General features: G+C 39.7%; 1 protein-coding gene across 1 annotated transcript; it reads left to right on the top strand.

The window, feature by feature from the left end:
• The first annotated feature begins 154 nt into the window (after positions 1-154).
• Positions 155-9,287, top strand: LOC118776220 (sterile alpha motif domain-containing protein 9-like). Its single transcript, XM_036526346.1, has 3 exons — positions 155-265; positions 2,590-2,664; positions 4,334-9,287. The coding sequence occupies exons 2-3, from the start codon at positions 2,661-2,663 to the stop codon at positions 8,905-8,907; spliced, it is 4,578 nt and encodes a 1,525-aa protein (XP_036382239.1). The 5' UTR covers positions 155-265; positions 2,590-2,660; the 3' UTR covers positions 8,908-9,287.
• The last annotated feature ends 3,479 nt before the right edge of the window (positions 9,288-12,766 follow it).

Here is a 12,766-nt window from a genome sequence, read left to right as displayed (position 1 = left end):
GCGGTAAATTTCGACTCTTTCCTAACTGAGCAACCCTTCAGACCAGGTCATGGTATAGCATGCTTCCTGGCTACACCGCTTCCTGTGGTTCTCGCGTTGCATGCGCATGCACTGTTCCGGTAGACCGTGCTTGCAGAGCTTGTTGGTTGGCTAACAATGTGTCCGTCCTCAATCTGCTTTTGGTTGTCAGGTTCTCCAGCAAGCAGCCCGGAAAATGGTGCCTCGGGAATCAAACCATGGGCTGAAATGTCATCGTGCAGTTGAGGTTTGTCAGCACTGTTTTCACGTCGCTAGCATGCATGAATACTGTTTAGTAGCTGCGTTTATTTGACGACGTTTACATTGCTCATCTGTGGAAGAATTTTTCCAAGAAGTCGTAGCTTACTTTCTATGCTGTGTGCAATACATGAACGCTGCAACATCATAAATGGTCTGTCGCTGGCAACTGGAAATGATCACAGAAACGTAATCATTTCAACTCGATGACAATAGGAAATATTTACTGTGAAGTAACAAACCAGCAAATGAATAGCATTTTCGGTAGGTTGTTGTGGTTAGCTATATAGCAAACTTCGATATCTGTCACAGTAAAAAAAAAATACAGCTTCATTTCATTACAGGGCAAACAAAAATAATTAACATTCCCATAGCGCATCACAGAAGAGACGTTTGACAACCGACAACATTTTGCAGACAAGTTATTACTATTAGTTATAATTGCTTGCAGTCCAACCTTCATTGCTCTCATTTTGACTAACGTTAGCCTTGTTTGACCCTCGACTGAAACAAATGAAGGTGTAGAAATCCCATACTTTTAACTCTAGGCTATGGGTAGTTGTGTCCAATGTTAACAATAATGGCCACTGGACCTATAAAATTTTGGATCACGCCCTATATACGGGCGGTGTCCCTTTCGGTAAATCGAAACTTAAGGCGTACTGTAGGCTTGGGTGGGATGCAGTTGTTTTTCCTCTCATAAGCTGCGTTTCCTTTGTAAGAAGGAACTTGCAGATAAGGATAAGATCAGAAAAGGTTTTGATTTCGTCTGAGGTGGTATTGGAAGCCAGGTTGTTCGGACAGTTCGGCGAGGGCGGTTTATTTTTCACTATAGACGAAGAAATCAACCTCGCTTTGTCTGAACTCATGTATCTTATGACTGTTTGTCATTATGAACCGAATTATTTATTGGAAGCAAAAATTTACTTTAACGAGCAGCCAAACGTCCACTGCATCTTTCACTTAAATCAGAGTTAAATAACTTCTTGTAATGTAATTGTATGATTGCATTTTTTGGAAAATTTTCGACGACGTAAATTGCTTTCATAATTTGCATGAATCGTAACACCATGCCTGGGAGTGACAGTTTTTCCTTACCCGTACTCGATTTTCAGTATCTCTGTTTAACAGCATGGGCAGGGCACCAATAAATTAGATAAGACCATAGGACTGCATAACGGGTGAAATTGTGGGAGCACTCAGAAGATGTGGCTGCTTAGTGTGAATAATATTGATATAGGTTATATATGAAGTGAAGGAGCAATTATATAAAAAGTGGTGTTTTTTTTGTATTCTGACTGTAGGAGGCAGACATTGTACAGATGAACACAATTGAAAAGATGTTTGTAAAGATGCACTCAAACATGTCGTTTTCTCTTTTATTCTTTAGTTCTGGGCATATAAAGTCTGTCAGTATTTCCCTTTTGCTAAATAGAACTTTGTAAAAAAAGTTCTATTTAGAACTTCTAAGTTCTATTTAAAACATTGTAGCCAAAACATTAGCTCAAAAACAAATTTAATAATTGAGTAGAGCAGTCTGTTTTGTTTGTTAGATGCCATAGTATTAAGGTGCAATTGTGATACATACCAGAGGGATAGATAACCAGACAGCACTTGGTCTAAGCAAACATAATGCTTGTGGTTTTCTATAACAAGGTAGGCATGACCTTTATGACCCTTACATTTTCACAGTCCAGACTTTATGTCCCAGTAGGTGTGTTGTAGCCTAATGCAGTACAATGCACAGATAATTCTCACTCTGGATATCTTTTCCTAATCATTTTCTTAAAATACTGAAGTATTTTCTCATTAATATTCCTAGAGCATTGTATTAATAATCCATCGTAGGGCTTTGAGTGATGTCTGATTTCAATTTCTGAAAGCATTTCACGGTTCACCATCACTCAGTGTATGCAATGGTTAACTAGCAAGCCAAGTTCTATGTGATGCTGCCCACAGGATAATGTCACATTAGCGGCATAGTAATTCTGCACTGTGGTCAATTTTACATGAGTTACCTAACTAACATCTTGAAAAGCCTATTTTATTATTAATTCATAATGTAGATTGTGTTGAAATAAATTTATTTAAGAATAAACATAAACATCACCTTGCTAATATGAACTGGGTAAAAGGTTTGTTCACTGTTCTTTTCCTCTTCGTCTTAATTCCATCTTTGTGCATTGTGTCATTTTGTTTCATTAACTTTTTTTTTGTTTGTTTTGGTTTTTTTTTTTTTACAATTAGCGAACAAATGCAGTGGTAGTACCCTATGTTTTCTACAAAAATGTTTATAAGATTTTTCCCCTGCAGATTGACAGTGGTCTATAAATGACAGATTTCCCAACCCTCAAGTACTAAATCTCTGGATAAATGCATTCACGATGGGTAAGTGTTGCTTGTGGTGCCATTTTAAGTGGTTCTGTGGTGCTTTTCAACTTGAATTCCATTTTTTTTCCTGTAGCTGTATCTTATCTGTATTTCTTCCCTGTTTGTGGCCATTTTTATAACATTTTCTGCATCTCCCCAGTGATGTCACACAATACATTTTAACTATCCATCTGAAGTCAAAAGTGAAGTCAACTTGGCTTAGTCTCTGCATCACACCATAAAATTAATGAAGAAAAGACAGCAATGCAGAATGGTGAGATATACTACATAGCATTTCTAATAAAAAGCATTTTAAAGGTTAAATTTTCATTCAGATAAGCATTGCTGCTTTTTATGCTTTTTTAGCACTCTTTTTCTGGACGATGTTTGTGTACAAGTTTTGAAAGAGGACAATGAAACAAAATGATTTGGCCATGCAAAACCAGCAGTTTGTTGCTGGATGCAATTCCAAGCACATTTCATCTCTCAAAATAGAGTGTGTTATCCCTGACCTTGGCACAAGCAAAAGTATTTTATTTTTATTAACTAGTTAACTAGCTAGCAAAGTTGCTGGCAAGTTTGCCACTGGACTGTCTTTTTTACAAATCAGCTTATAAATGTTCCTGTTACTGTGGAGTTGTATTTCTAAATCTAGCGATGAAGCAAAAAGAAAGTTAAATAATTATAATCTTATGTAGCTACCTAAATTATGCTTCATAGATTTAACTGTATGGTCTGACTGGCTAGCTTTGTTTTTTGTGTGTTTACAGTTCAGAATTGTCCAGTGAACTCTAAAGTTCTTGAGATCTAGCTAGTCAGATTTTTTCAGTGTTTATTGTTAACAAAGACTGTTGGCTAGCTTGCAAAATTAAGACTTGGTACACTCAATAATTTGACTAGTTACTAGTTAGCTGTTTAAATAAATATCAACTGGGCTGTCAACTGGGCTTTCAAAGCAAAGAAAAATTAAGGTCATCCTTCCAGAGACACATTTTGAGGGTGAGGTCCTCTGTATGGTCTCCACAAAGCTTGTGTTCAGGGTTATACTCTGGTACTAGTTGTCCTTATTTGTTGGACTAGTTGGACAAGTATGTATTTACATTTGTTTCCTGTCCTCTGGGATGTATTTGCATCTACTTGTTAAAGGTGGTGAAATGCCTCTTTACTGTCTCTATTCTCCACTCTTTCTAGATTTCACTTTCTTTGGTATAATAATTTGCTACATGAGAGAGCCCCAAACATTCCCTGTCCTCTTGTGCCAAACTAGCACACAGGTTGTCTGTTCCTCTTCCCAGATTTTTTGGCTAGCTGTGTGCTATCAAGCAACTGAAGTGATTTTCTTTGTTTGTGGTAGTGAGACATCATGTGACCTCATAACATGGCTGACAGAAAAATAGCAATCTGTAACCAGTGTATGGGAATCCTGAAAACTGTGGGGCTCCACAGCCCCTTTAAGCAGAAGTTTTTCCTTCACAGAACCTTGTTCTTCAGTGGCTCTTACTATGCCTGTGATGTGGGGCTATCAATACGTTAAACTTCATATTCAAATTCAAACATACTGCCTGTTCTTACGACTGTAATATGCTTAAATCTTGGGGTTTTGTACTGTTTAGAACAGATTCCCTCAAAAGAGAACTTTCACTTCACTTTCACTGTTTAATACTTGTTTTGTGTTTTTCTTCTAAAGCTGAAGAACATGGCATTCAGTCAATTGAAAAATGGACAGAATCTGATGTCAGCTCCTGGTTGAAGTCCATAGGAGTGAAGGAGAATTACATTCGGAAGATTCATGAGGAGGAAGTCGATGGGCAAGTTCTCCTAGGACTAACAGAGGACTATCTAAAAAAAGACATTGGAATGAAATCAGGGCCAGCTCACTTGATAATCCAAAAAAGAAATGATCTTATTCAGTCTTCACACCCTCACAAGCCTCAAAAAGGCTCGAGTAATAAGCAACATGGTAGCAAGCAGGAAGGAACAGACACTGATGCCGGAACAAAGCAAGTCCCTCCTGATGCAGGCACACAGTCACATCTGGGACAGTCAGCAAGTGTATTATCCACAAAGAGAGACTGCAAACCGCGACCCCTTGGCAAAAAGGGTATTGACTTCACATACTTAAAGCACAGTGTGCTGCAGCCAGAATCTGGTGTTTCTGATCTTATCTCACCATGTCACGAGTACAAATCTTTTGCCACAGCTGCTACATTAGATCGTGTAAGGCTCCAGGCAAAGTTTACCAGAGAGGTTTTCAAATTTGGCTCTGCATGCATGAATATTCGTTCAAACGGTACAATACATTTTGGTGTAATGGACAGTAAAGGTAACACTGGCTATGTGCATGGTGAGATAGTAGGTGTTCCTGTGAAAGAGAAAGACATGTACACTGATGCATTTGATCATATGAAAAGGAGTTTTCGTGACTCCGACATTGAACAGGTTCGGCTCTGCATACGTGAGCCAGAGTTCATAAAGGTTGTAGACAGCACAGAGGAATGCTATGTGGTAGAAGTTGACATTGTGCCTGAAATCAGCACAGTGAGAAACAGAGTTTACCCTGTCCGTCTGCCAAACTTTAAAGAAGCATCAAATAAGCTTGAGTTTGAAAAGGAAACAATCTATCACAGAAATGGCCCTAACTCAGAACCAGTTAATGATCTGAATGATTTCTACCAACGTGTGAAAGACAGAGATGCCAAAAGACAGGAGGCTGAACAGTCATTCAGTGCACCAGATATCCCTGAAGATCTCGGGAGGAAATTGAAGATGCTGGTAACTGATGGCAAAAAAATCATCGACAAAGAGAAGTGGTACATTCTTGTCACAAACAAATTTGAAAGTGAGCACTTGAGTTGCATTGACTTCTTGCTGAACATGAAGATATTCTGTGTCTTCGACTTTGACCCTGATTCTAAAATATCTGGATTCTGCAGTAAATACCTTGATCACCATGAAGCAAACCTACATTTTTTGCAGAGCTACAGAATTCCAAGTGAGATGAACATCAGTGCATTTGAGAGCCACTTGCATTTGTTTGAACATGCAAGTTGGATTTTTTGCAATGGACGAAATGATTACCGTGGAAATGAAACTCCTTGTGATGAAATGACCTGGATCAAAACTAAGAAGACTCTTCTTAAGGAAGCAGTTTCAGTAATCTGTAAGCAAATCCTACCACAGGGCACCTTTTTGGTGATTTTTCTCCTCACTTCACCAGTGGACCTGCCTATGGTTCACACTTTCTATGAGTTCTATGCTGAGATGCAAGGCCATGAAGACATCATTTGCATTTCAGAAACGGAAGAAATTCACAGCAAGTGGACAGGCCTCGCTCAAGTATCTTGCAGCTTGGAGACTGTGAACTGTAGGAGTGTTGCAGGGTTGAAACTGAACCACGTGAATGCAACAATACAGAGCATTCTGCCACTTGCCACTATGGCTTCAAAGCATTTACCTGTCTCCAGAAAAGCTTTGTGTCTGCTTGAAACTATCGAAGAAGAAAGGATGTCCTCCTTAGAGATCCTGTGTGCTGACCAGTGTGACAACACTGGTGATGACCCTGAGGCTGAAAAAGAAAGAGAAAATGTTGAAAAGCAGTTTTACCATGGAGGAAAGGTGAGCTGGATGAACTTTTGGCTTGCAGAAAAGAAAATTGTTGGGGAGCTGATCCAGAGAGACACATTTAAGGATATTTCCAAACTTCTCAGTGAAACTCCAAAGTGGAGCGTGGACCAAATACCTGTCAACATTATCAATATATACCACCATCCAGGCAGTGGTGGGAGCACAGTGGCACGACAGGTACTTTGGAGCAATAGAAAAGACCTGAGATGTGCAGTTGTAAAGCCATCATTCTCTGTAGCTACTGTTGCAGAACATGCTGTTAAACTGCGAGAGTATGAAGAAAATGACCCACATAAATGCCTTCCAGTACTCCTGCTGGTTGAAGACTGTGAGAAAGAGTACCTGGATGACCTGAGATACGAACTGGAAGTGGCCATGAAAACGAAGAAAATCAATCAAGGGACATTGTGTTTTGTTCTGCTGAGCTGCAGACAGTCACGCGATCCAGAAAAAATGTGCAAGGTATCACCTTTACAGAACTTCTCCGTCACTCATAAACTGTCAGCAGACGAGAAAAAACAGTTCACACAGAAACTGATTGAGCTGAAAAAACAGTACCTGCCTGAGCACATCTTGACATTTGTGCTGATGAGTGAAGAATTTGATAGGGCATATATTATCAAATTTGTGAGAGATTTGCTAAACGGCATTAACCACTCTTCTGTCGCCACTCGCCTCATCCTATATGTGGCATTACTGAACACACATGTGCAGAACTCCTATCTCTCCCAGTCTCATTGTGAGACACTCTTGCAGCTGACCATTCACATGAAAAAAACTGAGTTGGTGACCACTGAGAGAAAATCCAGTGAAAGATTCAGAAGACACTTGTTTGAATCATCCTTAAGCGAGCAGGCTAAACTGCTTTTCATACATCTGAGAAATGAGAAGACAAACATCCAGTTTATACGCATGATTCATCCCTTAGTTGCTGAAGAAGTTCTCCGCCAGCTGTTAGGCAGCCACCAGCAGCAGAGCAAGGTAGCCACAGATCTTCTTCAGGAAGATGTGCTCTTTGAAAACAGTTTTGGAAAAGGAGAATATCACAAATTTCTGCGGGATCTTTGTATGAAGCGCAACAAGATCAGCAGAGGTGACAAGTCTGACAGTTCCTTTTCCCCTCTCATCGAACACGTGCTGAAGACAGAAACCAAAGAGAAGGCAATAGAGATTCTGAAAGAAGGATACACACGTTTTGGAGATGATGCCTTCTTTGCTCAGCAACTTTCACGTTTGCATTACACATATGAAATGTTTGAGGAAGCCAAATACTGGGCAGAGGTAGCAGAAAAGAAGATGCCGAACAACTCCTACATCTTAGATACAAAAGGCCAGGTTTACCGGAGATGGTTCAATGCCAAATGCAAATTGCTTGAAAAAGTGGTTGTAACACCTGAAAACACAGTGGATGCAATTGCAACAGCAATAGAAGCAATGGAGTGCTTCAGAGCTTGTGAGGCCACAGCCAACTCCGACCAAGAATCTCTGAACAATTCAGGCTATTTCTCAGAAGTTGACTCCATTTTTGATGTTTTGAAGCTCCTTTTTCAAGTATTTCCTGAAGGAGACAAAGGACACTCAGAATGTCTGCAGTACCTGGTTACTGGTTATATTCCAGAGGAGGTGAAAAAACCCTGGGCACCTTTTCACAGTACACTGAAGTGCATTCACAAGAACATGTGTGAAGCTCTTGAAAGGATCTCTGAAGATCTGACCCACTTCCAGACTGCTGTCACTGCAGAGGATGAATCTCTCAGCTCTGAAATGAAATTAAACAATCCAATGAAGTGGTTAGCAAAAAGATCATCCTGCTATGGTACACTTTTCAGAGAGGCACCATTCCATACATTTAAGCAGAGTCAGTTGTTGAAGCGCATGAACATTTTCAGCCTCGGTGGGGGTAACATGACTACAATCTTTTCCCTCTTGTCTGAAAAGAAATCAGCACCACTGGAACAGATCATTGCTGCATATTCTGGGAACAAGAGGAAACTTGATCAAACAGAACTGGCCATCTACATAGCATCCCAGATTGCTTTGGGTTGCCTTTCACCAACCTCCTCCAAACTTGAAAAACTTGAGGAACTTAGGGAGCTTTGCCAGCAGTTTAGAAAAGAGAGAGGCAGATACGTGCCTAATGCTCTTTTCTTGCAAACACTGCTTTTCTGGCCAGATGTTGATGACAACAAGCATGACAGAGATGCCAACTATGAGGTTGTCATGTCAGCTGTTGATGCTCTCAAAAAAAGTTACAGTATCAAAATGAAAAGCGTGCCTCAAAAAGAAAAGAGAATTTTCACTCATTTCTTCCTTGGCAATGGAAATGGACTGAGCAAGATTGTGCACAAGAGCAAGATGGAAAAGCTCACCAAGCTGCTCACAATGTCAGAAAGGAGAATGAAGTGGCTCAGTGGAGATGTGTGGAAAATGCATGAGATTGCAGTGCTGTTGAGGCGTGTTCAAGGCTGGACAGAAGATGGAAAAGTCTATATCCAGGGCTCCGGAGGCAAACCATTTATGATACATGCTTTGAACTCAGATTCAGTCCCTTATGGTAATGAGAATGTTGAATTCTACTTGGGATTCACATTTCAAGGGCCAGTAGCTAACGGCATCACAGTCAGCAAGAGCAGCTAGGTACATAAGACAGGATGAGGTTCAGTGAACACACCCCACCACCCAAATGTGACTTAACCCATTAAGACCGGATGCACCGTATAAGTCATTCTCCCTTTAAGACCGGCTGCGACATCGGAGTCTTTCTACCTTTAAAGCCGGATGCGACGTGTACGACTTTCATAAGATGTCATCGTTTTCAAGACACGTGGCCGATGAAATGTATAGTGATTCACTGACATACACATGGGGACCGCAAAATGCATTATGGGAAATGTTGTTTGTTTTGGTTTTTAGCGCTATTAGCTTCCGGAAAAGTTTTTGAAGTTTCACGCAGCGAAATGGCCGATGATCTGAGTGAGGGGAGCGATATTGAAGCTGATTACAGCATTATTTTGGATGAGTACGACAATGACACTAATGCTGCTGACCCAATTGACAAGGCTCAGTGGATGTTTTATGACAAGTTTATGATGAGCTGTACACATTGAGCGCTTTGGCAAGCATGTTCGTCGACATTTTCAGTGACATTATTATGCTGACACGAACTGTGTACACTGAACAAACTGTAATGTGATTTAGTTAAAGTTAATGCACTACCACTTCATTTTTTGGAAAATATGTTTGGAAAAAACACAATTGTTAACTTTCTCCTATTCAGTTCAATGTTTTTTGTTTATTGATTTTTAAAAAAAAATATTGGTGAACATTAGGGCAAAGGAAGCACTTGACAATGAAAGCCACAGGTCTAAGCTTTCAGGTGCTTTTTATTTCATGTCTCTACCTGCTCCAGAGGCTGAGAAATAAAGATTTTAGTAAACGTTGACAATTCTGTCAACTTTTTCAGAAAACCCTCAGGTTTTAGGAGGTGGTTTTCAGAAAAGGTTTAGGTTTTAGAAAGCTTTTTTAATAGGCGGCCTAGGTCTTAATGGGTTAAGATGTTCAATGTAGTAACTTTTGTGTTGTGAGACCAATTGTAAAAATGTGTCTCACTACTTCTGAAAAGGAATGCTTTTTGGATTCATTCCTAATGACTTCAGATTTATAAAAATGTTTTTGAATATTGGATGTTACCGTTTGTTTGCATGTCAGCGGTTTACTATTTTTTGTAAATATTTGGCTATGAAATTACATTAGTAGCTACGATTTGTTTTATAATATTTTATTTTATAATATTACTGACATTTACCTACTTACTGACTCAATCTATGCCACAGTGCAGATGGTTTGAAAATTGAATATGATGTATACATCTATTATATCTGTTTTAAATATACTGATATTTTAGCAAAAGCTACATTTTTGTATTCCCATTATCTGAATTGATGAAATGTGTTGTAGCATGCATTTACACTTTGATGTATCAATGGATCAATAGATAAAGTTGTGAGGTCTAAATTGGAAAAATTTGTTGTGAGGTTTGACTGTAAAAATGTTAATGTCTTGATACAGCATCTGAATAATAATTACTTTGTGCCTTTACAAACCTTGCAAGACTGAGTTTTTATTGCAAATACAGCATTACAGTGTGCATGAATGTGGTACTGAGGTAGTTTTGGCTGCTGTTGTAATTCTGTATCATCCAATAGTGTCTGAACACTATTGCTAGCTTTAACTGCTAGCTTAAGAGAATTTTAATATAATAAATTCACATCCAGTAAGATGCACGTCACACAAGAGACACCATTTCTTGCTTTATTGCCATGTATTGCAATGTTTGGTACAAGGCTTGAACAAGAAATTAATCTGTGCTGGCCTCTGCTTTAATGCTGTCCAGGCTTTATGGGCAGAAGTCTAATTTGAAATGCAATTCACTTGATTCAGTTTGATGCTGGTTTAAGCATTCATGCATTCAACAGAAGGCCACTGTCAGATTACAATAATTGCAAATAGTGCAAAAAAAATCAGATGGTGCATTCACTTCCTCTTTGCATAAAAATAATGAGAGACAGAGCCAAGACACCACTCACAAAATGACTACCGTTTCTGTAGGTTCAATTGCAAAAGAAGATGGTCTTTGTGGCCTCATTGTACTTTTATGAAGTACAGTTAGGCCACCAAGAAGAAGATCAAGCAGATGAATTGCATGACTGCACTGCAGCGCTTTTCGTTGATTACACATAAGTAGCACATTGAAGTACAATCACTTAGTTTAGAGTGTTTTTAAACACTGAAAACATTTTGCTTATCAAGAAATTGAGTAGTAGCAGTTTTCCCGAACCGGAAGGACCCTGCTTTCTACAATCTGCATGACGATGCACAGCACCATTGCCTGAAGGCCACCGCAAAGATCTCTTCACAGTCGGTCGCACCCCTAAGGTGAATACTCGTCATTCTCAAGTCTGTTTGTCACTTGTCAGTCACGGTGTTCTGCAGGTAAGTTATGAAGCACCTAAGATACCTGAAGGAGCGATTAGGTGAAGCTGTGTTTTTAACATTTTGTGGATATGAGGGTACAGTATAACAGAGTCCTCTGATATTTTGCTTATGTCTCTGCTACCCTATATTGTGTGATAATGCGTTCACAGCTAAAAGCTTCTCTGATGTGTTTGTACACTGGGCATCACTGTGTCAGCTTAATCCTGTTTTATCTGACTCCACAAAGGGGCTTTAAGCGAATTTCACACTTTCAACTCTTTAGTTAGATGATCCAAGAACAAAAAAAGTGGAAGTGGTACTTTAGGACAGAGAGATCCAGTGGTCATTGCTGAGTTAATCACAAGCTGGTTTGATACCCGGACCATATACCCATATACTGTATGCTATGCTCATACACATATGCCTGTATGCTATGCGTGGCAGTGTTGCACAGTGGTAAGGAGCAGGGCTTGTAACCAGACGTTTGCTGGTTTGATTCCCTGTGGAGGCACTGCTGCTGTACCTTTACTTCACCCACAGTTGCCTCAGTAAATATCTAGCTGTATAAATTGTAGCATTACAAGACATTGAGGCAGTCATTCCTGGTTTTGACACCAGTGTAAATAGTCTCTTTCTATAGATTGCTGTACTGAAATTCTGTCCATTTTCTCATCCCCTGATCATTAAACTACAGTAATAGCTTGTTACACTGGCTATCACAAGACCAAAGGGTAAGGTATGTAGGTCATTACTGTCCAGTTAAACATTACATTAACTACAAAGAAACAGAAGCCCTACAGCCCAGGTTAGAACAAGTCCATGCCATTCACCCTCAGAGGTTTAACAAATCATGCTTTGTTTCTTTAGGGGATAGGGGTAGACAGGTGGGCCTGGGTCTCCTCATTGCATCACTTAGTACCCTGCACCCTGTGAAGAGTGTCAGGTGCACGCGAGTTGCCTGGATGATTTCAGTGGAATACGTCCTACTCTCCAGTTAGTACACACTTTGGCTCCCAATTGGCTCAGATGGAAAAAGCACTTGTGTGCTTCAAGTACAAGCTGAATCAAACTGGCTGTGCCATTTATAAACAATGACAAGCAGCACACCTTGCTGGAACAAATTAGCTTAGTTCCTACTCCTCTCTGCATAATTCGTGACTACTAAAATGTGTTGCAAAAAAGCATGAAATATGCCAAAAAAGCATTCCACTGTAGTGCATTGTGGGACTTGTAGTATGAAAAAGTCACATTGGCATACAGGGCCCTGCACTCCCTCATGAGTGCATAGATTGTTGCATTGAGGTGAGCTTAATGTATGTACATGTGGCGACAAAACAGAAAAGGGAAACCTCTGCAAAAAACAGCATTACAATATGTTCATTTTGGAGTTGGAGTCACAAAAGCCCTTCTCTCTTAAGCAGTGTTTAGTCTGTAATGAATCAAGGGCATTGTGAATGAGTGTGCAGGCACTACATTTTATGAATAGCTTCTAATGGGTAAATAAGTTGCTTCATGGAATTCT

Source organism: Megalops cyprinoides, chromosome 1 (assembly GCF_013368585.1).
Source record: "Megalops cyprinoides isolate fMegCyp1 chromosome 1, fMegCyp1.pri, whole genome shotgun sequence".
In the NCBI taxonomy this organism is placed as follows: Eukaryota; Metazoa; Chordata; class Actinopteri; order Elopiformes; family Megalopidae; genus Megalops; species Megalops cyprinoides.
The sequence above is the reverse complement of the archived record's forward strand: the minus strand, read 5'-3'. Positions and strand labels throughout refer to the sequence as shown.